Source organism: Hemibagrus wyckioides, linkage group LG09, assembly GCF_019097595.1.
Source record: "Hemibagrus wyckioides isolate EC202008001 linkage group LG09, SWU_Hwy_1.0, whole genome shotgun sequence".
Lineage (NCBI taxonomy): Eukaryota > Metazoa > Chordata > Actinopteri > Siluriformes > Bagridae > Hemibagrus > Hemibagrus wyckioides.
The window spans coordinates 18,368,564-18,396,065 of NC_080718.1; the positions used below are offsets into that span (position 1 = coordinate 18,368,564).

Genomic DNA, 27,502 nt, shown 5'->3' on the forward strand with positions numbered 1-27,502 from the left:
GAAACAAAGATAAATCCTTCTAAAACATTTTCAGCGTTAAATGTAAAAAATCTAACCTGTAAAATGTCGCTGAAAACCAAACTGATACATTTAAGAAAATCAAAAGTAAAAATAAAAATATAATTTGCATAAGTGTGCACACCCTTTTATATTTGTGTATGTGGCTGTGCTCAAAATCCACCAGTCATCAAACTCATGTGAAGTGACTGATTAAAAAAAAAAAGCACACATCCAAATAAAAAATGGCTTCAGCAGAAGAAAAATCTTTTCGAATGGTCCAGCCAGAACCCAGGCACTTCAACTAAGTACTAGTTCAGGGTTGTGCACACTTTATCTGGGAAATGAGTTCAGTTTGGTTTTCACAGCCTTTGTACAAGTTGTAATTTTTACACTAACGTTGGAAATGTTCTGATATGATTTATCGATGTTTCTTTTTACATCACAAAGACCTACAATTTTAACACTACTGTTTTGAACCATTATGTCTTCTATATTTATATACAGGATTTGGCGCATGTTTAAACACTTTTGACCTCTTAAAAGTGATTCTTTAACTGATACCATTTTGTTTATTTATTCATTTATTAATTTATTTTAAAGCCATCACTGCTCAGTGTTCTGTATAGCAGTGCATTATATATTGCTTTGACTCCAACATTTAGTTTGTTATTCAGTAAAAATGGTCAGGTTTGTTATGAAGAATGTCGGCTTAACCAAAGTTGTTTTGGAACTACTCTCTAAAACGTTTGTATAACCGTACTTAATTATCACAGCACAATATCTTAAAATGTTGCCCTTGTACCAGTTTCTTGATTGGTCTGTGTTGCATAAGGGGACATCACCTTGTTGGTTGTAATTGAGTTTTTTATCAAAGCACAAGAGCATAGTCTTTGGTATCCAAACAATGCAATACAATCACGTTCTCTATTCTGGTTTTGACACCAGCCGCTTTGGAAAGGAATGTCGCATCACTTTCCTTCACATTTTTCTGCATGTAGTTAGTTAACTCTGTACAAAATGTATAAAGTATGATGTACACAAAATGTATATTTCCTGTTCTCCAAAAATTCTCAGTATATATTTTACCAGTGGTGGAGTAAAACGGTACTTTTGATAACTATATTGTACATTCAATAGCTTATATTTATGATATACTGTGAAGCAGAATAATATTTATGTAGGGTTTGTACAATGGCAAGTTGATGACATCACCATTCTGATGTCATTATAGCACAGCATCTTCTGTTGTGGACAAAAAACACTATGATTGTGTTATAGCTATCAGATGGATGATGGAACCTGGATCATCAGGTGATCAGCTAAGCAGTGATGGGGCATAGTTTTTGATTTATTTTTGCTTTAAACAGAACTGGTTCTAATGCTCAGTGATATATAATGAAGTAATGACATAAAAACAATAACAGACCAAGTCATGGTTCTCTAAGGGCTGTCACATAGCTAGACTACATGTTTAAGTATATTTTTTTAAAGGTATCAAAAAGTACAGTTTTCAGAAATGAGTACATTTGCTCTTGTGGAGCAACACCACCTATTAGTGACAGAACAAGGTGATTGCCCCTTGCTTTCATAGCACTTTGAATTCTGGAAAAGTCTTTATTTATTTGTCTGTTTGTTGCTTTAAGCATGCATAACTAATGTTATAATTGTGGTTTTGTGGCAGTTCGGAATAATTGCAGATCTGTAGTGAATGTATTAAAACGTCTTTATTTTTCCATAGTTGGCACCTAGAGGAAATATTTTTGGCAGAATGTAACTTCAGAATAGTGATAATTGTCTTCTCCAAGGCAGAGTTTTAATACATTCGACAACAGACAATATCAGTTAAAAGTTTTTGTGATTCCTCTGGCCAAATAATTCACACATCACCAATTCTGGTTTTATGTTCCTAAACCTCTAATTGTAAAATTGTAATTCTAAAATTCTAACATTCGGGTTATTATAAATATAAGTTTGTTTTTATATCAGTTTTTTTTTCATCAGGACAACAGAAGTTTTATTTAAGGTAAATTATAAAGGCTACATATTAGATTCTGCAGTTCTGTTTTTCATCCAAAGTATAACAGATCAGCCATAACATTAAAACCACTGACCGGTGACATGAATAACATTAATTATCTTGTTACAAAGGCAGCTGTCAAGGTGTGGGGTATATTAGGCAGCAAGGGAGCAGCCAGTTCTCGAAGTAGATGTGTTGGAAGGAGGAAAATGGGCAAGATTTTCAAGGAAGGACAGCCGGTGAGCCGGTGACAGGGACATGAGGGCCCAAGGCTCATTGATGATGTGCATGGAGAGTGAAGGCTAGACTGTATCACGAATTGGTGAAAAAGTTAATTCTGTCTTTAATGGAAAACTGTCAGAAGACATAATGCATTGCAGCTTGCTGTGTATGGGACTGTGGAGCTGCAGATGAGTCAGACTGTCGTGTGGATGTGACTTTAACATGTGCCACCTACCTAAACATTGTACACCTCTTCATGGCAACAGTATTACCTAATATCACTGTCCTCTTTAAGCAGGATAATGCGCCCTGTCACACTGCAAACATTGTGCAGGAGTGGTTTGAGGAACATGTTCAGGCCTCCAAATTTCTCATATCTCAATTGAATAATCCAGCATCTGTGGGAACAAGCAAGTTTGATCCATGGAGGCATCACCTCACAAGTTGCAGTGCTTAAAGGATCTGCTACTAATGTCATGATGTCAGATACCACAGCACACCTTCAGAGGTCTTGTGAAGTCCATGTCTTGATGGGCTCAGAACTGCTTTGGCAGCACAAGAAACACACACTAGTAGGCATGTGCTTCTAATGATATGGCTGATCTGTGTGTATTGTAAAGCAAGTAATAGATTTTACTGGTTAGAAAAATAGATAATAGTAGATAGTAATAGATAATAGAGGTTTTACTGTTATTTTAATAAACGATTTTAGATCCAGCTAAATGTGGCTGATCTGAATTTCATGACCAATTCTGATGCTTAGATTTTCTTTAGGGAAAAATATAGTGGAGTGAAAATATTGGACCAGTTTGCTCTAAAATCTGAACAGTGTTGCGTATGAGCAGTGTTAGTTCATTTGTTGGTTTGTTTATTAAGGTGATGGTGAATTTTTAAAAAAAAATCTGTACATATGTGTTTCTGTGTTTTTGAACTTGAACATGTTTTGTGTCAAATTTATATTTAACTATATGAAAGTTTATATTTTAAGTTGTTTTTTTTTTGTTGTATTGACTTTTTAACGAATGGTTTTAAACCGAGGTATAAATGTATAAATAATAACGTAAAGGAGGGTATAATGTGAAATGAAACAGAAGAAAAAATCTGAATGTATATTTTGTATTAGCAATCTGACAAACTTAGTTCAGATGTATGTTGGTTGATAATTCATTGTATGTTTTGGTAGTTTTTGAGATCTACTTAAAAAAAAAAAAAAGACAATTGAGAAATGTCTGTAAATTTGCATGGGTATATAGTGTGTTTGGCACACTGGAAAAAAAACAACAACTAAGGGTTGAGATTCAGGGGTTTTGTTGAAGTCTGTTGTTTAGTTTGTTTTGTTTTTCTTGGTGTTTGTTCTGTGCGACTGTGTCATATTAGGATGTTCTGGTCCTTTGCTACCATTAACTGTGAGGCTCTTGTTCTGATTCCTCAAGGCAAGACATGTGTTGCATGAACGTAGTCGTCTAATGTTGTGAGGCGTCTCTGAAGTTCTCACCAGCACGAACTCAAATTGCTGATTTCTATTTTCAATCTAAAGGCTATATTCTATACGTCAGGAGATTAGTAGATGACTTTCTGAGGATGAACATCGTATGGTATTTCTATATTTTTACTTTCTTCAATGGTACATCGTTTTTTTTGTTTGTTTGTTTGTTTATTTGTTTGTTTCACAGTTTCTCATACGTAACCTACCACTGTACTTCACTGTATAAAAACCAACTACCTGCATAGATGTTTCATCATGTTAATTGATTGAATTATATACGTTGATAGATTGTGACTCAGACACTTTAGTTTTATGGATCGAATCAGACGTGGTATGTAGCCATCAATACAATGGATTGTGTCCCCTTTAATCACATAATGCCAGAGCCTTTCAAATGGTCCTAAATTATGATAATGAGGACATTATGTCATGCATACAGTAATAATTACTGTACATATTTATATGACCACTAATAAACAAATGTTATAACATAGTTTGGTTTCTCACCACTTTATAACCACTTTGATTGTTATTTATCATCTATGCTTGTCTTGTTTCCTCCATTTAGTGTCCTCTTCTGGAAAAAATAATGAATGTAAGTAAACAACAAGATCAGTTTAATGGGATTTACATCTTTAATTTTTCCGGAACATTTTAAAATGTATTAAAAAAAAAAGTATGACAGATTCTCATATGTGACTTTAACACTGGATATTACAGCTGAATCGTTTTTGAGTTTGAAATGTCCTTTGAGTTTACAGTTTTATACATTTATCTGAGGTTTTAATAATCGAAAAATGTTTTAAAAAATGACCTGTACAGATTCCTCTGATTAACAAGATACAAATGTGCACACGAACAAATAATTTTGTATCTTTGTCCTTTTAATACATGGAAATGTGGCAAAAAAAATAAATAAACATTTCATTTTCCTAAAGATGTTGGAGACACTTGTTTTGATTTACAGTCTTTATTATCTTTTCTTGTTACCTCTAGAGTAGATTTAGTAGATTGGGAAACACTGATCTCATTAAATCAGCAGTTGTCCTCTGTGGCCGTTAGATGGTGGCATTTATCTATATTTACAACCGAGTGCTTCCTTAGGAGAGAAACTTTAATGTAGAGCCAAGTTTCACATGTTCACAGTGGATCATAACAAGAGCCAGGCCATAAAATGAGCAACACCCAGCATTCATAACAATAAAAAGAATAAGAACTGAGCAACCAACTGACTGGCAGAGACACATAGAGAGTAAGAACGATAAGCTAAACATGATTAAAAAAAATACCCAGGCATGTCCCAGGCAACCCCTGTTCAAAATCAGTGATGGACATAAAATGGACAATACCTCATCATTCATTTGCCATGTATGTATTTTTTAACATTTATTTCTATTGAATAATGAAAAGGAGGCATTAGTTCAGTAGACCAGGTCTACTGAAGGTCTTAGGAATACCTCTTATGATTGTTGTTTAAAATTATTTTTAATGCAACTCTTCGAGGAACTTAACTCTTGGCTGAGCGTCTGTGAAGTGACAGCATGCGGCTGGCTATGAAACTAGTGATACACATTTTTCTAAACAAGTACTAGCATCGATTGGTGGAACTAGAAGCATTCAAACATCCGTAGGAAAAAAAAAGGCCTTGGCTATTCATTTAAACCTCAAACAGGCATCTATAAAACTTACCTTGATCCATGCCAGCTAACAAACTACAGGCCTATTTCTTATCTTTATCTCCACGATAAAACAACAAAAGGTTGTAGCTCAGCAGTGAAGATTTGCATGAACACACCTTTTCTTAACCTTTCACCTCAAGAAGTCTCTAAAGGACAAAACATTTGATAAATAGTCATTTCATTCAAATACAGTTGATCAGTCAAGCTTTGTGTCTGAATTTAACCCACAAAATATGATGCATCTTAAAGTGGGCATGATGGATAACTACTGAATTATACTATAGATTAGGGAATTTAATTAAAGCACTTCATGAAAGTCTCTTCCTCTGGCGGTGGGCTCTTACAAGACTGAGAATTTTGTGTTCACAGAGAGCTGAAGAATCGTGTCGAAAACCAGAATTGTAATATGTCAATTTAGATGCACTAATCAGTCATTAGATAATCTGTCACATTAAACAATCAGTGCATAAAATATACCATATATCGCTTATAATTTAGCGTTTTCATCAGACATTAAAATGACAAATTTAGCCTGGACAGAGCCCTGACCTCAAGCCCCTGAACACCTTTGGGATGAACTGGAACACCGACTGTGCCCTCACCTGACATCAGTGCCTGACCTCACTAATGCTCTTGTGGCTGAATTAACACAAATACCCACAGCCATGCTCCAATAATAAGTACAAATTCAGGCACTGAAATGCATAAACCTTCCTCCTCCCATTCTTCCCCTCCACCCACTCCCAAACACTAAAGTGCAATAAACCCCTACCTCTTAATGTAGAAGTGCAATAACCCCCTGAACACATAACACATGTACACTATGCTGCTTATTTGCAATGCATTACTTGTTAAACTCTTGTGTTTCTTTTGTTCATATTTATGCTCTTTCTATTTACATTCTATTTACATTGCCATTTCTTGTGAGCTGCTAGATAGTCTTTCGCTGTTTTTAAAATAATGACAATAAAGATCTATTCAACTCTATTCTCAAAATTCCACTCTAGATGAGCGGAGACTATTATAACAGCAAAGTGGAACTTAATTTAGAATGGGACATTCAAAAAGCACATAGGTGTGTGATGATCAGGTGTCCACAAACCTTTGGTCATATAGTACATGTAATGTAAATGATTAGAGAGAGAGAGAACGACAGTGGATTCCTGGAAATCTCTCTTAAAAGAAATGCTGATTTAAAGGCTTTAAAGTCAAAAGGTTACAATTATGAACAAAACTCGTAAAGAACACTATCATTTCCTGTCCCGATGTACAGTCTGCTAGCTCTTTGTGCACTCTAAATGAAAGGTGATGTAGCGTGATTAGAAAAGCTGCGTGCATGTGTGCATACTGATCTAGCATGGATCTGCTCTGAATGATTGGCGGCGCAGTGCCTTTAGAAGCGTTTGTCTAGCTGTCATCAGGGTTGCAGTTTAGTAAACTATGACACACTGAGGTCCAGCTGTCCTAATAAACTGGCACAATGAAAGGAAGACAAACAAACATGTTGTTACAGAGTGGAATTTGATGATTTTCTACTGGATAGATGTGTGAGCCGGGGTGAATTTTTTTTAAATGGGGAGGAGTTACTACATAATGTCATAGATTTGCAAAAGGATTCTGTTGTAACATGTTTTTTTATCTACCATCTACACAGGTATGTGTTTATTTGGGGGTAATTTATTCAAATACGCTAAAATATGCTTGCTCTCTCTCTCCCTCCCTATCTTGGTAACGCTGGATACAAGACAGATGGAATTTACCCCATCTGTGATGCTTGTCCATTGCAGGGAACCATGAACACACATATTCACACTTATTCACACCCAAGAGGCAATTTGGCATAACTACTCTGCCACTGCATTTTTTAGACAGTGGGGGGAACCGGAGAACCCGAAGGAAACCTATGCCAGTATAGCATGAATTTCCAAAACTCAGACACAGTACAGTAAAGGAGGTCAAGATCGAGCTAAGGTTCCTGGAGCTGTGATCCAGCAATGCTACCCATTGTATCACTGTACTGCTGGTATTTGCCATGTTAACGCTGAATTAAACCATGAACAGAATCACTTAAGACAAAAATGTGCATTTTAAGTGCACATTTTTATCTTGTAATTAAATCTGTATAGTCCATATATTCAGTCTAAGCAGAGTGATTAGCATAGGGAGAAGCGACGGGAGCTGATGTTCATCTTCGTGATGCCGATAAGCTTGAGTGGTGCAGAGATGCCGAATCCAGAGGTGACAGGGACATCGCAAAGCAGGTCTAGCATCTCATAGCGCTCCTCCAACTCAAACGTAGCATCGTTTAACATCTTTCGATGCTGCTTACACGCTTGCTCAATTTTAAGCTTGTTAAGATCGCCGTGGAGACGCACAAGCTGGAGAGCTAGCTGCTGGTCCTGTACACGCATCTCCCTCTACAGAAAATAATGCAAACTGACCAGTAAGTAAGAACAATGGCAAACTAAACAAGTAACATACTAAATTCAGATTTTAAGCTATAGCAAAAAAAAAATTATATTCAGATAACACATAAATCAAAGCCATTTCTAAATAGATCAAATTTCTAGTTTCTCTCGAGTTGTCAGTTGACATTAGATCTGTCTTTAATTCATTTGCATATGTAAATCAGCAATTTGCATTTAAACAAAACAACCCACAGAGCTTACCAACTCTTTTCTAAGCCTTTCCAGTGCCTCAGTAACACTTCCGTACCCTTTCAGTCTCTCAAGTGGAGGCCTTTGGAGCTTGTTTACAGGAAAGTCCAATGATGATTTTGTCCACTTCAGAGAACTCCAGGATCGTATGTGTCCTTCTTTAACAGCCACTGTGGTCTGCAGAGCTTTAGATCTCTGGCTCTCCAGCTGAAACCTCCACTCCATATGTGAAGGCTTCTTTGTCTCAAGGTGTAGTTTCTCAGCCAAAGCCTTCAAACTGGAGAGATGGTCATCCTGAGTCACTGAAACATTTCTGTTCTCATCTGAGCTGTTTAGAGTTACCATCAGGGCCTGTGGGACTGGCATCGTCTTTATGGACATTCTAGCCCCTATAAAATCTCACTGAAATGTTCCAACACACTGAAAGATAAAGTGAGAAAGGTGGTAACTGGTTACTGGATTGTTTTTATAGCAGGTGAAACAATGAGGGGTTTTTCTTTTGGCAGATTTACATATTGCTTTAGGAATAATGGTATGCAAATCCATCCCTTTTGGAAATATTGACATAAGTGTATGTCATTTGTTAGAAGAAATATGCATTAACAATTCAGAGTAAAAACATTATAAACCATTAAAACTAAAAATATAAAACAAAAAAACATATCAGGTAAATAGAAGCTACAAAAAGTATAAAATCTATAAAATATTTGATACTAAACTTAGGCACTGTTAAATATCTCCTCAATTAAACATTCAAGACCTTTAGACAACAAAAGTAAAGGAGAATACATAAGGGATTAGTTCGGTTTTTCAACATCCACCTGTGGAATGAGGAAGTAACACAATCCACCAAGCCATTGTAAACTATGCTTATCACATGACTCACAGATTTTTGTATGGAAAAAGAGTCTTATGACCTCCCAAGCTGTGTGACAAAGCTTGTATGAATTGGTTCTATTGTTGCAATCAGGCTGATGTTCACACTAAAGCTTAAAGGTCGCATTTTTAACTCTTCTGCTAGTAATGTTTGTTGTTTCGCAACCTGTCTGTTTCCACAACAATTCTTATTTGCTTTTATCAGAGGTTTGTGCCTTTACTCGCTGATTTCAAAGTACTCTTTTTCCCAATTGCTGTCATTTAATGATTTTATAATGATCATGATTAGAACACATTTTCCATCCACCACCAAATTAGGTTTCCTAGAGTCTTTGGCTGAAGTTTACTGGCTCCTGAGGGTGAACAGTGAAGTAGGACACAGCAGCTGCCTGCTAAACTGGGAACCCCTAGAGTCCAGCCAGACTCTTCATCTCTCTAGTCTTCATTTCATCTGGGGCGACTCTGATCATAGGGCATGTGTCAGTTCATTAAGACAGGCTTAATCGACTGGGCAAAAGGCTAAACCTCTTTATTTCAGAAAGACTTTTCAGGAGGCCATGTTTTCATCAAAATACTGGCTCATGCTTGTGTCAATAAACAATGAGCAGCAGTCACATGGACATGCCTCAGGAATGTGAGCTGGATTATGTGCTTAAGTGAATATGATGGTACTCATCATTAAGGCATGGGCCATTGCCTTTACAACAAAAATCATTTCTAGGAATCTGTAGCAAGATAACTGGTGCAGAACAAGTAAGTTGGGGGTAGATACACACAAGCATTATTATGAAAAAGAAATGAGAACATGATTTACAAATATTCTAGGATGGCTGTGTGTACCCATATGTGGTTATTTTCGTATTATGAATGGCAATTAAATAAGCACAATTTAACTGCAATGTGATATTAAATATTTAAAGACTATATGTTTAAAGAAGTTTCTACTGACAACACTAGTACTTAAACATTTTTATTTAATTTGATCTTCTTGACATTTTAATACATGTTTATGTTTAAGGAGATAAAAGCTTAACTGATTTGTGTGGATTTATTTCTGAATATGTTTTAAAAAATAGATTTTACCTGCATCAATAGCTTGCGTCTGTCACATGAAGCTAGATAAGAAGAATGAATAATAAGGAATAATGTTAGGAAGTTCTAATATAAAAGACTTTTCTTGCCACTGCATCACTTCTTAGTGTTGTCTACATTATTTTAAAAATTAGGTGTATCCACGCTTTTTATCAACTCTTTGACATTTAATTTTAATAAACTGATATTGCATAGAAAAGAAACTGTATGTGATAGCTGACACAAGATCCATAGCATATAGGGACTGTTTTATTGATTGCATTTATTAAACAAGATATTGTGTGATTTGGTAAAAAAAAAAAAAAAAAGTGCTATAAGCACCACAGCTTAAGGTCTTTGCTGTAGACTGTAACCAGCAGCATGGTGACACTTTTAGGAGATGCACATATGAACTTAAATTTCTTAACATATCTGTGCTGACGGCCTAGCATGAATTGGATCTAAAGTATTCTATCTAAGGACTGAATAGCTAGTCTATCTATGTACTGTCTGTGTATCTCTGTGTGTCTATTTTGGGACATAACCTCAAAGATGTTTATATTAGCTATACAAATTTTTGTCCTCACCCTTACTTGACATGATTTGGTGTGCTGAACTGCTCTAATATATGAACACACTTAAATATAGGCTGATATCTTAAAGAATAATTATGAAATATTGTGTTTATAAACACATTGTATAAAAATGCTCAAGACATGGCACAAGATTGTTACACTATCCTTGTAAGAACTTTTAATAAATGATTAATGCAGCTTATTAATTGTGTGCACACTTTAACCATAACCTCTGTGCCCAAAAGGGCAAAAAAAATGAAAAAGAAAAGAAAATGTATTTATTTCATTTTATTTTATTTAACCTCTGAGAATCACGAGGTCAAAACTGTCAGATATTCCTAAACTTGTGGGTATACAAGTCTGGTCCCCACCAAGATACAGAAACAGCCCCATATACACAGGCCTACAAGTGTTCTATATGGTGAATGTCCAAACATCAAATGCTTAGATCACTCCTAGCAACATTACAATGGCTCTGAATAAAAACACGGTGTGTGTGATCCACACATTTACAGGCTTGCAGGTTAAGCTCACACAAACCTCGACACATGAACGCGCAAACACCCTCAATAACTACCGACGCCACTGCTGTAACCTTACAGTAGGTATACTCTGAATGCGCCATCTCTTCAGCACAGCCTGCATCGATAGCAATTACCAAAGGCTGTGGACTGCAGAACCCCGTGCACTTAATGCAGCTATAATGCAGTAGCGCGTACACTGCACCCGTACAGTGATCTGTTATGCGTGCAAGATAAATAACACCTACCTCATGTCTTGGTAGGCATGATCACGGGAGTGTGTGCGCTTTCTCAGGCTGCGCGGCTGATCAGTCCCCCCGCAGCCGCCAGAGTGAGAGACTCATACATACGGGTGGGGGTCTTTACACACACACACACACACACACACTAACAGAGAAGTGCGCGTGGGTGGAAGCAAATTTTAGATTGTGAAATAATGCAAGTAAATAGGTTATAATTCAAGCATACAGGTTTAACTGACAGGAGCTGCAGAAAATCTTAGCAGAAAACCAGCAATGTGAACCCGTTAATAAGCTAAACACACCTATTTTAATTGCCTAAATTTTGCACAATTTACATGCCTACACATCATGACACTGTCACAGGATCAATAAACTGGTTAAACTGTTTTGCTTTATACATTATATTTCTAAACGTTTTGAGAAACGCCTCCATATCATTGAATTCAGGAGTCGTTTTTCAGGGGTTGGGCTTAGTTCCAATGAAAGGAACTCTTAATGCTTCATATCTAGACATTTTGGACAACTTCATGCTCCCAACACTGTGGGAACAGTTTGGGGATGACCCCTTCCTGTTCCAACATGACTGCACACCAGTGCACAAAGCGAGGTCCATAAAGACATGGATGAGTGAGTTTTGTGTGGAAGAACTTGACTGGCCTGCTCAGAGTCCTGACCTCAACCTGGTAGAACACCTATGGGATGAGACTGTGAGCCAGACCTTCTTGTCCAACATCAGTGCCTGACCTCACAAATGTGCTTATAGAGGAATGGTCAAAAATTCCAGTAAACACACTCCTAAACCTTAATTTTGTGGAAAGCCTTCTCAGAAGAGTTGAAGCTGTTATAGCTGCAAAGGGCAGGCCAACTCCATATTACATTCATGTGCATGTAAAGGCAGATGTCCCAAATCTTTTGGCAATATAGTGTTTAGTCACAATAAGGGCGGAGCAGTGGTGCTCCAGATTCTTAACTTGAGTACAGGTTACTGTCTGTATGGACTTACAAATGATTTTGCACTTTCTGCCACATAGGAGATGTATAAGAAATTAGCCCTAGATGTGAATCAGTTGGCATGGACTATCACATCTAGCCCAGGTGTGTTCACACCTCACAGATCCACCCTGATCAGGATAAAAGCACTTCCTCCTTTATGAAGGAAATGAAATTAAATACATGAATTTAGAAAAACGGACAAACAAAGGACAAACGGTGTTTTTGTTGATTTTTTAAATTATTTGCATATAATAATAATAATAATAATAATAATAATAATAATAATAATAATAATAATAATAATAATAATAATAAATATAGCTGCAAGCAGCAATGACGGGCCCTTGCACTATGGGCCATCACTACACGGTGCCATCGCCGCCCAGGCACACCAGACACAGTGAGCACAGTGGGTACATGCATTAAAAGGGGAAATACCAAAAGGACAAGAGTGACAATTTGGGTCTAATGAAAGTGATCACAGCAATGTCCACTGATGGCAACAAGAAAACTAACTCTCCATCTAAACTATATAAGGGCAAAAGTGACAGTTTGGGTGTAATGAAACAGATCATAGCAATGTCCAGTGATGTCAAAAGGGACAATGACTCTCCCTCTAAACTATATTTCTATATCAGTTTATATATATATAGAGAGAGTCACCAAGGAAAAAATGTCTACTTTTTCTTTTCTTGAAGTGTATATACATTTTTTGGCTGACTCTGTATATATAAATTTTGAACATGAAGCCATATTTAAAAAAATAAAAATGAAGTGGAAAGAGCCTCTAGTGGACATAGTCTAGTACTGCAGGAGTCAGGCCAAAACCATGTCCAGTCAATGGACTGATAAATGTAAAAATTTGTTGTGAACCGTTAGAGCGTCACAAAATCATGAAACTAAGCAGAATTACTCATAACCAGTTGTTCTTTCTATGTAAAATTATTTTTGAAACATTAGGGCTTTCCACTGTTAAGATATAAGAACATTAATTTTTTTCTATTACGTCCTCACAATAGCAACATCATTCAAAATATCACAAATTCCTTCAGTTTCACATCAGCCATGTCCTGACATTATTCTGACTGATTTTCAACCAAATCAGGTGAAAGTAAAGGAAAACATTAGAGATTTCTAAAAGTAACACACTTCCTGCTGCCAGGTGGTGGCGCTATGAGTGACACTCACAGTTGTCATATCAGTGTGATCAGCTTTCAATGCTTAACATAATCCTAAGGTTTCATGTAGATCACTTAATGTACACAGACGTTATTAGCCACTTCCTGTTTCGTTTTATTTCATACGTTTAAGGGCTGAACCGTTTGAGATATCAAAAATCCCTCATCAATTTTGCATTATCAATGTCTTGAGATCATTTTAGCCTGGGTTTGGTGGTGGTTGTATCAATGTCTTGAGATCATATTAGCCTGGGTTTGGTGGCGGTTGTATCAATGTCTTGAGATCATATTAGCCTGGGTTTGGTGGCGGTTGTATCAATGTCTTGAGATCATATTAGCCTGGGTTTGGTGGCGGTTGTATCAATGTCTTGAGATCATATTAGCCTGGGTTTGGTGGTGGTTGTATCAATGTCTTGAGATCATATTAGCCTGGGTTTGGTGGCGGTTGTATCAATGTCTTGAGATCATATTAGCCTGGGTTTGGTGGCGGTTGTATCAATGTCTTGAGATCATTTTAGCCTGGGTTTGGTGGCGGTTGTATCAATGTCTTGAGATCATTTTAGCCTGGGTTTGATGGCGGTTGTATCAATGTCTTGAGATCATTTTAGCCTGGGTTTGATGGCGGTTGTATCAATGTCTTGAGATCATTTTAGCCTGGGTTTGATGGCGGTTGTATCAATGTCTTGAGATCATTTTAGCCTGGGTTTGATGGCGGTTGTATCAATGTCTTGAGATCATTTTAGCCTGGGTTTGATGGCGGTTGTATCAATGTCTTGAGATCATTTTAGCCTGGGTTTGATGGCGGTTGTATCAATGTCTTGAGATCATTTTAGCCTGGGTTTGATGGCGGTTGTATCAATGTCTTGAGATCATTTTAGCCTGGGTTTGATGGCGGTTGTATCAATGTCTTGAGATCATTTTAGCCTGGGTTTGATGGCGGTTGTATCAATGTCTTGAGATCATTTTAGCCTGGGTTTGATGGCGGTTGTATCAATGTCTTGAGATCATTTTAGCCTGGGTTTGATGGCGGTTGTATCAATGTCTTGAGATCATTTTAGCCTGGGTTTGATGGCGGTTGTATCAATGTCTTGAGATCATTTTAGCCTGGGTTTGATGGCGGTTGTATCAATGTCTTGAGATCATTTTAGCCTGGGTTTGATGGCGGTTGTATCAATGTCTTGAGATCATTTTAGCCTGGGTTTGATGGCGGTTGTATCAATTCCCTAGGAGGAGTATTTCAAATTCCATTGGGTGCGTTTTGCAAACAACTCAAAATAACTCACTTCCTGTGGATTAGACTTAATGACATGCAGTGAAAAGTTGTTCAGGTCAATGAGATCTAAGTGTGTACCAAGTTGTACATGGATACGTGCAAGCGTGTATCAGCTATGCAGCAAGATGTTCCAGGGGGCGCTGTAACGGGTGTGTGCCACGCCCAGGGCCGAGCCACAGTGACGTCCTAATGGCCGCAGATTCCAACCTGTCTGCTGATTTTCAAGAGTTTTTGAGCATGTTAAGGGGTCCAAAATGCCCCGAAAGTTTGACCAAAAAAAATAAAATAAAATGAAATAAAATAAAATAAAATATAAATTCTAACGAAAACAATAGGGCTTCCTCGGGCCCTAATAATAATAATAATAATAATACATTTTTCACAACATTATAATAAAACTTATGTATGGTATGATGTTAAATTTTATTTTTTATTCAGTCTCTAACATTTTTCAGTAAGTGGAGCACCTGCAGTTGAGGGGCGGGACCACTGCAGAACTCAAGCCTTCTATTGGCTGATGGAGCTGTCTGTCACGAGAGGAGCACTTCTAGGAAGTGAGAAAACCGGTAATACAACACAATAACCCGTGCGAGTTTCTCGTTTGTTTCTGTAAAATACGTGGCGTTCTGGTTGACTTATCATGGCTGAATATATTCGCCAATCTTCAGTATGATAAAGCAACCAATATATCTTATAACTTGTGTCTGATCGGTTGGTGGAAACTTGCTCGGGCTCTTGGACTAGCTGTGTGTGTGGACTGGGTTCTGCTTCACTGGTATGTCGCGTTAATGTAGTATAATGAGATGTAGTGCAGTGTAAAGCTGTAGCTCTGCATCATGTAGGAAGGTAGTTTAGTGTCGCCATAAGTGCAGATCAGCTACTGCTCTGTATGACTTCCTGTCGTTATCTAGTTGTTAAACGGTTTTCACACGCGGTTAGCTAGCTGGATTAAAGTCCTCTAAATGCCACTGAGCTTAGAAATCTTTCTCACTCGCACTCTCTTTCTAGCATCAGTTTAATACACTGGCAATCTTCTTGAATCTGCCCTAGGTATGACTAACACTATAACCTATTTAGTATAAAAACAACTTGGGCTGTAGTTGGTTATTGTGTATAGGTAGGCCAAGTCAGCTAGTTAAGCAATATATCACCAAAGGAGGAACCTGTTCAATTCACATGTCATTCATAAACTAGTGTAGTGAGCTATCTAGACCACATGATCAAATGTCTTTTGCTTACCTGCTAAGGATTCCCAGCAGGAAACTTGTCTGTGCTCGCTCAAAATCACAATATAAATCTTAAAGTGAAACAAATTCATGTGGATTGATGCAACTTTTCTTTCTCGCAGTTGTTCACACTTCATTTCTTCTGAAAGGATGCATCTCCAGGCTCTTGTGTGTGTTCTAGCAGCATGTTATGAATCGGTCATCACTCTGAAAGCAACCAGCAACGAACAGAAAGGTGACGCAAAAGATGTGACTCCACTACTGCTTATATCGTTCGATGGTTTCCGGGCAGACTATCTGGAACAATACCCGTTGCCTAATCTACAGAAATTCTTCTCCAATGGTGTTCTTATTCATCAGCTTACTAACGTCTTCACTACTAAAACCTTTCCTAATCATTACAGTCTTGCCACCGGACTGTATGCGGAAAGTCATGGAATTCTGGCAAGTCGCATGTATGACTCTGAGACAAGAAAACATTTTACTATTGCTAATTCTAGCGATCCATTCTGGTGGAACGAAGCCACACCGATTTGGGTTTCTGTGCAGAACCAGAATTATAAATCTGCAGCTGCAATGTGGCCGGGAACAGATGTGGTGATTCAAAACCATACATCAACATATTATTTAAAATATAACCCAAAGGTTAGATTTAATGAAAGACTGGCCAACCTGACAAAATGGCTCAATGAAGACAGTTTGGTCAAGTTTGCTGTTCTGTACTGGGAAGAACCAGATAATACTGGACACATCTATGGACCTGAAAACACCACAATGATGGCCAAGGCACTGAAGGAAGTAGATGACCATGTGGGGTTTCTTATGGATCATCTTAACCAAACAGGACTATTGGGGAAAATTAATGTGATTATTACTAGTGATCATGGGATGGTGCAGTGCTCCCAGGACCGACTGATTAGGCTTGATGACTGTGTCGATCGGAATAGCTATGTTTTAGTGGACACCACTCCAGTGGCTGCCATCATACCAGTCAACGGTGGGTATTTACCTTTAAATATGTGTGCTGTATTCGGTGCTGTATTCGGTGCTGTATTCACCCTAGTAATTACCAATGGATTGTTTAGAATCCCACTAGAGCTCCCAACATCAATTATTTTACAGGATTACAGTTTTTGTTCTCTTTGTTTAGCGAGACGGGAGACACCTCTAAACTTCACGTTTCTGCTTTTCACTGCACAAATATTCACTGAAGGGGATATGAAACTCATTTGTGCTTATTTGTTCTGTGCACCAACTTTATCTAGGTTTTTTTTTTCATCTTTATCTTTTGTTTTTTTTATCTTTGAAAAAAGCATGATAAATTTTCAGTAATACAAATGTAAAAAAAACAAATAACAGGATTTTTTGGTCTACGTTTTTATATTAAACACATACTTATATGTGCTTTTACATTCAATTAAAGCTCATACCCTCACCAAGTTACAAAAGTCTAAAGTTCCAATCAATATTATAATATGCACAATATTATGTATGTGACTAGTATGCAGGAGTCGCATCAATCAAAATGCGCTTTTTGTGTGTTCTGTTTTTCTTGTTAGCAATGTTGGCACCTTGGTTACAGTGTAATCTGTGTATTTTAGGTGAATTTTTATTTATTTATTTATTTTTATTTATTTACAGATTCCTCAGACCTGTACAAAAATCTTAGCCACTGCCATGCACACATGAAGACTTACAGGAAAGCTGCAATACCCGACCAGCTGCATTACAGAAACAACAAGCGCATTCAGCCCATCATCCTTATAGCTGATGAAGGCTGGACAATCGTCCAGCATGGAGACCTTCCACGATGTAAGTGGTATTTTGTTAGAAATATCAGATGTATGCTTGCAGTGCTGTTTAAAATGTCCCATGTGTTATTTTAACAGAAATTCTGTATTGTCTTGTTCCACAGTGGGTGATCATGGCTATGATAGCTCTCTGACCAGCATGCACCCCTTCCTGGCAGCCCAGGGCCCTGACTTTCGGAAAGGCTACCGGATGAAAAGCATCAACAGTGTGGATCTGTACCCGCTCATGTGCAACCTACTGGGGATCCCCGAGATGCCTAATAACGGCAGCTTCAGCAACGTGCGCTGTGTGCTGCTCAGAGAGAAGTGCTCAGACCTGGCAGCCGTCATAGGCATCGTCATCGGTGCCTTCATAGTTCTCACCACCATCACCCTCCTCTTCAGACTATTAAAGAACAGGGAGCATTCCTCGTCACGGCCGTTTGCACGATTGGAGCTGGAGGAGGATGACGACGAACCTTTGCTTGAATGAGAGTGGAAATTTTAGGGTTGGTTTAAGAAAATGCAACATACTTACCCAAAAAGAAATGTACAAAATAATAATACTAAAAAAGCACAAATCTAAACACAAAAAAAGAGAAATTATCATAGGAAGGCGCTTTGCTTCTGTAGCGACAGTTTGCTTATTGTCACATATAGCTATCCAAAGAATACAGTTGCTATTTATTTACATGACAGCTTAAAGATGCAACAAGTTCCTATAAATTCCTGCTTACCCGTTTATTTTTTTCTAGGCTAGGTATATACTGAAACAACAAATTATATTCAGATATTATATTAAGATGAGTCCTGTATGTAGTGAGGGTAATATGTGTTGGGGGGGGGGATTTTATTTTTATTTTTCAATATTTGCAGATGAATGTCAGGTCCTATATAATGTATAAAGGCGTAGCATAATACTGCCATTATTTTTAAAGCAAATATTTTGGGGCACATACCACAAAACGTAAACTATAAAACAAAAACTTAAAACAGTAAACTGTAAGTTAAACTATAAGGCATTGGTATTATCAGGTATGCTATGTATGCCAAGTGCAATCTTCATTCACTTTAATGACTTCTTGGAAATGTACTGATAATCTAGAATATATTTTTCTTTGCTTCAGAGGTTTGAGGGATTTTTCTGATCTCCAGCATTGCGCCAACAACTGAAGCAATTAAGTTACGGAGTTCTGCACACTGTATATTTATTTCCTTGTGTTTTATGCTTTAAGGGCATATGAATGTTTATTTCTTCTGCTTCCTAAGTGAATATTGATCTATATATTTAGATATTCTATTTTTCTATTCTGGTAGTGTACAAGTGTAGTAAAGGCTGTTCAGTGATTTTGAAAAGTATCCTAAGAATAATATGCTTTTAGCGACATGTTTTGTTTTTTGTGAGAATGTGAGTTTCTTGCACTCGGATGTCTGTGTTTAAGGTGAGACGGGTTTAAGGGCTGGTTCACTATTTTCTTGAAGTCTTCTTCTAAGGTACAGGTACTGTGTAACTATGCAAGTGAAAGATTGTCAGGGATGTTGAGTTTTGCAGAGCTCTGTGTGTGTGTGTGTGTGTGTGTGTGTTTAAGCCATGATATTAATAGATTTTCTTTTGGTGTATAATATTTAGTTGTATTATTTTAAGGCAGCTAAATGGTAGCTGGATGTAAAGCAGTAATATATCGACAGCTTTGTAATGTGGCTCCAACTGAGCCACTAGAGGTCACTCTAATATGTATGTGTATGTACAGTACTGTGGCTCTCAATGATGTGTAAATCACACACATTAAGGAGTTCCCGGAAATGTCTTTTGTCAAGAAAATCTTTAAAAGAACGAGTGACGAGAAACACTTCACGTTTCTTTCAATTTGTTGTGATGGTAAATTGAGTTGCTTGTGTATGTGGACGATGTTGCAGTTTAAGTGGACTGTCTTCCCTGTAATAAAGTCTCATTCAGAAATAATTACGCTATTGCTACTTACTAAACAAAATGATCGATCATGCAATAACTAGGTTATTGTTTATGTAGTAATAAACAGTGAACAAAGTAAAACTTTTGTGTCGGGAGAACTTAAATCATATGACTGGAGTATACACCTACTTAGGTGGGAGTTCAGGGTGTGTGTGTTGTGTGGTGTGAGTTAGCAGTTAAGCAAGCATCTATATTTAGCGAGTGGAATGTCCAGCTCCTGTCTCCACCCCAGACTACAGCCCATCTCTGACTCACTGTGAATAGCGTATGCTATACTTCCCTACAGGTTGCCTTTTTCACAATAACTACTTATCAGTATTCTTTTTCCAAATTTCCAACATATGTGTTCAGGAGATCAGAATCTCACAGTTTGCAGCATAGACTTACTGTTATGGAGGATTCTTCATGCAGTTTATCAGATGAGCTTTCACTGTATCTAATTATATGGCCATATTGTATTGGTTTTAGCAGGATTCTCTTTTAATCAGTCATTTTTGCATTTATTGATACATCACGTCTGTTAGTGCTTAAGCATTACTCATCCTCCTGGATCCTGAACACTTCATCTGGATTTTCACACTGAAGTAGGACATCTCTTTCCTCTTCTCCCAGGGTGACTCAGTCACTGACATTGTTTTTTTAAATACATGAGATGCTGAAAAGTGATTGATTGCTGGCAGGACATAAAGGCAAGAGAGTGAGAGTGTGTGTGGAGGGAGTGTAGGTGACACAGGAGCAGACATTCGGAGCTCCTCCCTCTCCTCTTTGCTGGCTATTTTTGGCCCGAGTGTGACAGTGAGAGCATGCTGTACCCCTGACAGCTGGGCCCAGGGGCCAAATCAAAACAAGGCTGCCCCTCATGCACTTGTTGCATGAATAGGACCATCACTACAGCCAGCTGAAGGTACAGTAAGGACAGTAAGGGAGATTCTTTGGTGAGCAAGCTTTTTCCTGCTTCCTTCCTCCATCCCAGCCTGAGCTCTGTGGCACAGTTGGGTGAGGGAACATTAACAGAGCAAAAATGACCGACTTGATCTCTTTAAATGAAGAGGATAAGGATCCTGACATTGAGTTGTTTGTAAAGGTAAGGGTGCATGGCATGCTAGAATCAACCTTTATTTATTTCTCCTTAGCTATCATGAGAAAGCTCTTTGGATTAAATATTTTTACACTGTTAGGCCATGTGCTATTGCTGTATGTCTGTGTGTTAGTGTTTTGTCAGCATCACAGCAGAAGTACTGAAGTGCTGAGCTAAAATGGACAGGTGTCTCAGTAGCACTCTCTCTGCCCAGGAGGCATACTCCCTCCTGAATTATTTCTGCCTTCCTATCAACACTGCAACGCTCTAATTCCTCAGTGGGAGTGCTACGCTAGGCTAAATCAGATCAGTGCTTGTGTTTGTGGCTTGAGCACAGAGAACACTGTGATAGTTAAAGATGGAGCTATTTTGATGTGACTGTTGCAGTGTCTGATGAAAGATCAGGTCAGTTGCATAATCAGCTGAAGTAAGTTATGTTAATATATATTGTTTTGTGATTGCTCTGTTCCTTAGTTTATCAGCAGCTATATAGCAAATGGTGTGTTAAATTGCAGACTTTTTCAGTCACACTGTCAATCTACTGTACAACAACTGGAAAAATCCCACACAGCTGATTGTCTTAGTGTATTAAGGAGGGCAAAGAGGACGTAAAGTATACGCACAGATCTTATATGAATATCCAACTTAATGAATTTATTACATTAAATCAATGCGATTTAATGTAATAAATGCAGGATAGTCAAATGAAGAAACTTTGAATCCCTGCTGTAGCCCTTTGAAATCTAAGCGCTCAACATTTGAACCTGTAGTGAAGAGGTGATAAAACAGAATCAACTGAATGAGGTTAGGATGAAGTCAAGCTCAAGGTTCTGTTGACAAGTCAGACTCGAACCCTTTGGGCCGAGGGCTAATGAGGCAGGTAATGGAATTTCCATCAATAATTCAGCTCCACTCGGGATCCTGTGACTGGCTCAGTTTTCCAGCCCAGTTCAATGCTGCTATTGGATAGCATGAGCGCTTAATTTCAGATATGGATTGTGATTGCTCCCTTGTTTGGTTCATATAATTGACTTGATATCAGGATTAACTGTTGGACAAAAGGCCCCACCTGATTCATGCAACTGCACATGTCACTCAAGTGTGTAATAATCTTGAGTCTGGACCCATGACACTGACTCACATTCTGAGTTGTTTTGTTTTTGGTTCACACTCATGTTTTTTTCACGAGGCTTTATAAATGGACCTCAATAGTTCTGAAGAGGGGCAATGTTTCCACAACACAGGTTGGAAAAGTAATGAAGGAATTCATTATGATGTTTAATGTTTTTGTTAAATGTCAGAAATACATTAATAATAGCATGTAACAAGTGAGACAGTCTAAACAAATGGGGAACAAATGAAAGGAAAATGCTTTGTTACTTTGGACACACATTGTGCAGGCATAGTATTTTATCCTCTTAAAGGTTAGGGTCACTACAAATCAATACAAAGTTAATCTGACTGATTATCCTATGATGCTGCCAAGATGGTGGCAGCAGCTCCGTGAGTCTTTAACTGATCTGTCATTAAATTGATTTTTATCCTAATGGGAGGGGATGTCTTCCAGGACTTTGGAAGATTTTAGTGTTTTGTGTTAGACAGTGCTCTCCACCATTATCATCAAAACACTGCTTAAGGAATTTTGGATTAATGGTGTTCATTCCTCCAGTACAGCTCCAGAGATTTGTACAATCTATGCCAAGGTGCTTGGTAGAGCTGTTATGGTGGCTTGGTGCTTCATGTCACTTCATGCTGGTTTTTCCATTAATATATGATGTGTATTTCAGTTCTGCTCAATTTAATCAGTGGGACTTTTAACAATAGACCCAAAAACAGTTTTACAGAAACTGATGTTAATTTAGATCCTGATGACCGAGCCAGTGGTGGCAGTGACGAGAAAAGCCTCTCTGAGATGGCTTGAGAGAAATCAGGCTCAGAGGGGGATCTCCTTTATTCTGTGGGTGACACTGGAGAGCGTGATTAAACATCATTAGACTTCTTCACCTGTGTACTATAATGTCAAACAGTACTAAGTGCAGTGAAAGGATATTCAGTATAAACATGATAATTTGTGTGCGAGAGTCCTAGAATAAGGATTTTTGTTCAACAAATGATTGCTCTCTTTTTACATTAGTTGCTGTCTGATTAGTAGAATGATTAGAAATTATTATTATTATTATTATTATTATTATTATTATTATTATTATTATTATTATTATTATTAAGAAAATAATTTTTTTCAGGCAGGCAGTGATGGGGAGAGCATTGGGAACTGTCCCTTTTCCCAAAGACTTTTTATGATCCTATGGCTGAAAGGGGTGGTATTTAATGTCACCACTGTTGATCTGAAAAGGTAATAATATGCTCATCAACATGGGTATATTTTGGTTTGATATCTAAGTATTCTTGTCTAATCTGTCTGGCATTGCTCCTCAGGAAACCACCAGATCTACATAATCTGGCACCTGGGACACACCCGCCTTTTCTCACCTTCAACGGAGAGGTGCGGACTGATGTCAACAAGATCGAGGAGTACCTAGAAGAAATGCTGGCGCCTCCAAAGTATGTAGTTAGAACAGGTTTCTTTGGGGGGTTTTTTTGTGTGTGTTTTCCTTCCTGTGCAAGCTCAACCTTATTCCCTAATTTCTCTCAAGGTACCCAAAACTAGCAACAAAAAACAGGGAATCAAATACAGCAGGAAATGATATCTTTGCTAAGTTCTCTGCATATATAAAGAACACAAACTCTGAGGCTAACACAAGTGAGTAGCACGTTTTATAGTGACACCCCAAAATCACTCTTGCTGTATGTTCTGGCAATCCCTCCTGGACCAACACACATCTTTTCACCCTGCAGGTTTACAACGAGGGCTACTGAAGGCTCTGAAGAAACTAGACGATTTCCTTAACACTCCTCTGCCTGAGGAGATAGATGCAGATAGCATGGAGGAGGAGAAGTGCTCTACCCGTAAATACCTCGATGGCAACGAATTAACACTAGCAGACTGCAATCTGCTCCCTAAACTTCATGTTGTCAAGGTAAGGCCTAGGATTTCAAAAGCTGGGAATAATGTTCCAGTATTTTACATTTTTCTATATATATTTTTAAAAATCCACTTTATTTTCCAATGAAGACATTCTTATTTCAAGGTTGTATCTAAGAAATACCGTAACTTTGAGATACCGTCAGAGTACACTGGAGTGTGGCGCTATCTACAGAATGCCTACGCACGGGATGAGTTCACCAACACGTGTGCAGCGGATAGAGAGATCGAACTGGCTTACCAGGATGTAGCCCGGCGTCTGGGCAAATGAAACCTACAGAAGCTCAAGATTGTAGCTTATTTTTACTGACATAACTACATTGAGAGGTGACACCTCTGTCTCATGAACGTGTTTAATACATTTGATAAATAATACATGACTAACATTTTTTTCAGGGGGAATTTTTGAGTTTGCAGCTTTATTGTGTGTTGCCTTGAGGACGCCATATTGGATCAGTCCTATAAATGCCCTAGATAGACTGTTGCCTGGTCTGATGCTGCCTGTGTACATTTTACATGTCGATGCTGTTTTGATCCCCGGGTGCAAATGGCACGAATCTGTCTAATCAGCAACTCTGTAATGGGCTTGAGAAAAGACTGTGCCACTAAAATAGTTCTCTGCAATATCTCTGCAGCCTTCATTCTGTTGAAATGCACAAGGCAGCCTGTGTCATTTCCTTCCACTCCATTGTACTACTTTATGCAATCCACTCACCAGAGTTAAACAGACCTGCAGTATTCTCCGCAAATATGCACAACTAAATGCTATGCAATTTAATTCTGCACTGAATCTATTACATTTCTGATCCTGTCATTATCTTTGATCAAGAGTTTTATTTTTGTGCAGTTTGATTTATTTTATTATAAAACTGCTTTTTGCTTATGATGAAGTGTATGTGCTGACATTTCCTGTTGAGGAACAGTGTTGGGTTTTGAGACTGGATTTTGGTAAACACCAACATATTGAGTCCCTGCACTTCTTGTAGAGCAGACTTGTATTTTTCTTAAGGAAGCAGCGCCATCTTGTGGTGAAGGCGTAGAAGAGAAGAAAAGGGTACACAATATTTATTATCAATCGCACTAGTTTGCATGAGGAAACAAATTGGACGGTCAATTTAACCAACATTTCATTCTAACAATGAATAAAAATCTCATTAAATCTCTGGCAGTTGTGCATTGACGCAGTTTTGCATCATTTCAATGACCTAAGCCATTTTACATGATACTGCGATTGCATGTGAGTGAGCTAAAATACTGAACCATTGACATGGTGGTATATTTATCAGTAATCTAATTTATAATGATATTACTGTTCCTGTACAATGTCCCAAATGATTTGTTTATGAACTTTTAGATAGATCTTGCATATTTCTCTCCTCTGCTATATGCCACAGTGTTGTACTGAAATTTCTTCTAATGGCAAATAAATGTATTTTTTTTTAAATAATGCTGTTTTGCATTATATACTTTTATTACACAGAGTGTCCCAAACTCTGTCATGTAGAGGATGCTTTGTACATAGAGTTACATTTTGTTTAGAAAGTGTTCATTTCCTCTATTCAATTAAATTCAATTTTATTTTATGACAAAGGACATTGTTTTAAAGCAGCTTTTATGGAAATATACAAAGTCAAGATTTAATTTTTTAATGCATAAATTTACAATGATCAGGCATAACATTATGACCGCCTGCATAATGTTGTGTTTTTTGCTGCCAGAACAGCCCTGACGCATCAAGATGTGGACTCCACTAGATCCCTGAAGGTGTGTTGTGGGATCTGGCAGTAAGATGTTAGCAGCCATGGGCCCTACCTTGCAACTTACAGTACTTAAAGGACACCTACAGAACTTATAGGATGCTTACAAGACAAGGATACTTTCGACAGATACTAACCACTGCAAACCGGGAACACCCTAAAAGAGCTGCAGTTTTAGCCATCACAATTTGTCCTTGTCAAACTCGCTCAAATCCTTACGCTTGCCCATTTTTCCTGCTTCTAACACATCAACTTTGAGGACAAAATGTTCACTTTCTGCCTAATATATCCCACCCACTAACAGGTGCCATGATGAGGAGATCATTAGTGTTATTCACTTCACCTGTCAGTGCTCATAATGTTATGGCTGATCTGTGTATCAATTATTATCCCTACAAAACAAGCCAGACTCAAAAAGGGAACTCATGCTCACCTGGGTGCCAGGATAGTGCGATCATAATTAATTCCCTTCTGTAACTGTGTACTATATGGTCAAAAAGTGTGATTGTGCCACCTAGAAATTCATTACAGTTTTAACATGAAGTCTATTTTCTTAATGTTCTCAGCTGGTTGGTGACAGAGACTTCATGTTCATGGCAGTTTTGCTATCAAAGCAATTGTAGTTTTAAGCCATTGTAGCAAATCAATTGCAGTCCAAAGCCATCTTCATAGTTCCAAGTGTTAGTATTTACAGTAATGCCATGCATTTAGTTTGTCCATGTGTGTTCATCCTCAGCAGCACTAAGCACTTATCAAGTGATGACATTAAACTCCAAACAGAAGCAGGGCATGATGAATCAGACGGGTCCATGTAGATGAAGGGGTCATGATCACTGGTATCCCAGGAATTTTCTCTTGGGGTGGGGGGTTGTATACATGTTGTCATGTAATGGTTAAGGACAACTCCAGTCCTATAACAGCATTATTAAACAGTAGAGCCTTCTTTCTTCTTTTGTAAAGCTGCTTTGAGACAATGTTCATTGTAAAAGGTGCTATACAAAATAAACTGAATTGAACTGAATTGAATAGAGCCAGAAGGTAACATAGACATGAATGGAGACTTTTGGGACATCCTGTATTACATGCATAAAACATAATATAGTGCAGTGTGAAGAATCCATTAAACACTCAGTTCAAGTATAAATCCTGCATTTTCAAGATTAATACCAATACATTTTGTTCTCATGGACTTCAACATTTTCCATTATACAGTATGCATGAACATATACTGCTACTTCATCAATAATTTAAGCAAATGTAACTTAATTTAATAAGAAAGTTTTGACAAAAATAACCTGTACCTGTCCTTACGGAAACAGTGTGTATGAAAATTCCCGGTCACACTTTCGGATTGCCTGCTCTCCATGTCAGACTCGGTTTGACAGCAGAATAACACACGCTGCAGTGTAATATGTGTTTGGAGATCACACTGGTGAAGTTCTGCGTGAAACTGGAGAGGTGTAGCACAGCTACGTCTGCAGTGGCCTGGGGCTCCGTGGCCTCCTGGGCTTTAATTATTGCACTTCCTGTGGAGGAAGCCCTTTCACCAGCTCAGGTCTGTCCAGTGTGTTTCTTTCATTGGAAATTCAAACCATCTGTAGATATGTCTGCAATCTTTATTTGGCCACTGGTGGTGCCGGGGGCTGTCAAAAATGCACCTCACTCCTTCCTTGATTATTTAAGCAAGCTTTGTGGCATTTAGGATGATAAAATGTCTTGCCATGAGCACATGGGTCTAGACATTCAGTTTGTTACACCACACACATCATCCTGTCCCTTCAGGCTCTCGAGAGAACACAATGAAAAGAGACACTTGGTACATACATCTGTGGTGCATTTGATGTGT

The 27,502-nt window shown here is 38.0% G+C and overlaps 3 protein-coding genes across 8 annotated transcripts; 2 read left to right on the top strand and 1 right to left on the bottom strand.

The window, feature by feature from the left end:
- Positions 1-4,288: 4,288 nt before the first annotated feature.
- On the bottom strand, positions 4,289-16,170 carry fam167aa (family with sequence similarity 167 member Aa). Of its 3 annotated transcripts, XM_058399179.1 has the most exons (4): positions 11,353-11,442; positions 10,021-10,052; positions 8,074-8,481; positions 4,289-7,821 (listed from the first exon to the last, which is right to left on the bottom strand). In XM_058399179.1, the coding sequence occupies exons 3-4, from the start codon at positions 8,440-8,442 to the stop codon at positions 7,558-7,560; spliced, it is 633 nt and encodes a 210-aa protein (XP_058255162.1). In that variant the 5' UTR covers positions 8,443-8,481; positions 10,021-10,052; positions 11,353-11,442; the 3' UTR covers positions 4,289-7,557. The 3 variants fall into 3 exon arrangements, with proteins under 3 accessions (XP_058255162.1, XP_058255163.1, XP_058255161.1); XM_058399180.1 differs by lacking the exons at positions 10,021-10,052; positions 11,353-11,442 and adding an exon at positions 16,030-16,170; XM_058399178.1 differs by lacking the exon at positions 10,021-10,052 and having other exon boundaries at positions 11,353-11,501.
- enpp4 (ectonucleotide pyrophosphatase/phosphodiesterase 4) lies at positions 16,167-19,198 on the top strand. Its single transcript, XM_058399173.1, has 3 exons — positions 16,167-17,013; positions 17,658-17,828; positions 17,932-19,198. Exons 1-3 carry the CDS (start codon positions 16,167-16,169, stop codon positions 18,297-18,299), a joined length of 1,386 nt encoding a protein of 461 aa, XP_058255156.1. The 3' UTR covers positions 18,300-19,198.
- A 149-nt stretch (positions 19,199-19,347) lies between these two features.
- On the top strand, positions 19,348-26,667 carry clic5a (chloride intracellular channel 5a). Of its 4 annotated transcripts, none has more exons than XM_058399176.1 (6): positions 19,348-20,862; positions 23,100-23,209; positions 23,293-23,418; positions 23,511-23,617; positions 23,713-23,894; positions 25,618-26,667. In XM_058399176.1, exons 1-6 carry the CDS (start codon positions 20,800-20,802, stop codon positions 25,651-25,653), a joined length of 624 nt encoding a protein of 207 aa, XP_058255159.1. In that variant the 5' UTR covers positions 19,348-20,799; the 3' UTR covers positions 25,654-26,667. The 4 variants fall into 4 exon arrangements, with proteins under 4 accessions (XP_058255159.1, XP_058255157.1, XP_058255160.1 ...); XM_058399174.1 differs by lacking the exon at positions 25,618-26,667 and adding an exon at positions 24,006-25,515; XM_058399177.1 differs by lacking the exon at positions 25,618-26,667 and adding an exon at positions 23,990-24,147.
- Positions 26,668-27,502: the final 835 nt, after the last annotated feature.

Excerpts from the sequence above, each read along its gene's own strand:
- fam167aa (XM_058399180.1), bottom strand. The coding sequence starts at position 8,442 with ATGTCCATAAAGACGATGCCAGTCCCACAGGCCCTGATGGTAACTCTA. Across the intron at positions 7,822-8,073 it reads AAAGGCTTAGAAAAGAGTTG|AGGGAGATGCGTGTACAGGA; the intron begins GTAAGCTCTGTG and ends TATTTTCTGTAG.
- enpp4 (XM_058399173.1), top strand. The coding sequence starts at position 16,167 with ATGCATCTCCAGGCTCTTGTGTGTGTTCTAGCAGCATGTTATGAATCG. Across the intron at positions 17,014-17,657 it reads TGCCATCATACCAGTCAACG|ATTCCTCAGACCTGTACAAA; the intron begins GTGGGTATTTAC and ends ATTTATTTACAG. Across the intron at positions 17,829-17,931 it reads GCATGGAGACCTTCCACGAT|TGGGTGATCATGGCTATGAT; the intron begins GTAAGTGGTATT and ends CTTGTTCCACAG.
- clic5a (XM_058399174.1), top strand. The coding sequence starts at position 20,800 with ATGACCGACTTGATCTCTTTAAATGAAGAGGATAAGGATCCTGACATT. Across the intron at positions 20,863-23,099 it reads ACATTGAGTTGTTTGTAAAG|GCAGGCAGTGATGGGGAGAG; the intron begins GTAAGGGTGCAT and ends AATTTTTTTCAG. Across the intron at positions 23,419-23,510 it reads GAAATGCTGGCGCCTCCAAA|GTACCCAAAACTAGCAACAA; the intron begins GTATGTAGTTAG and ends ATTTCTCTCAAG.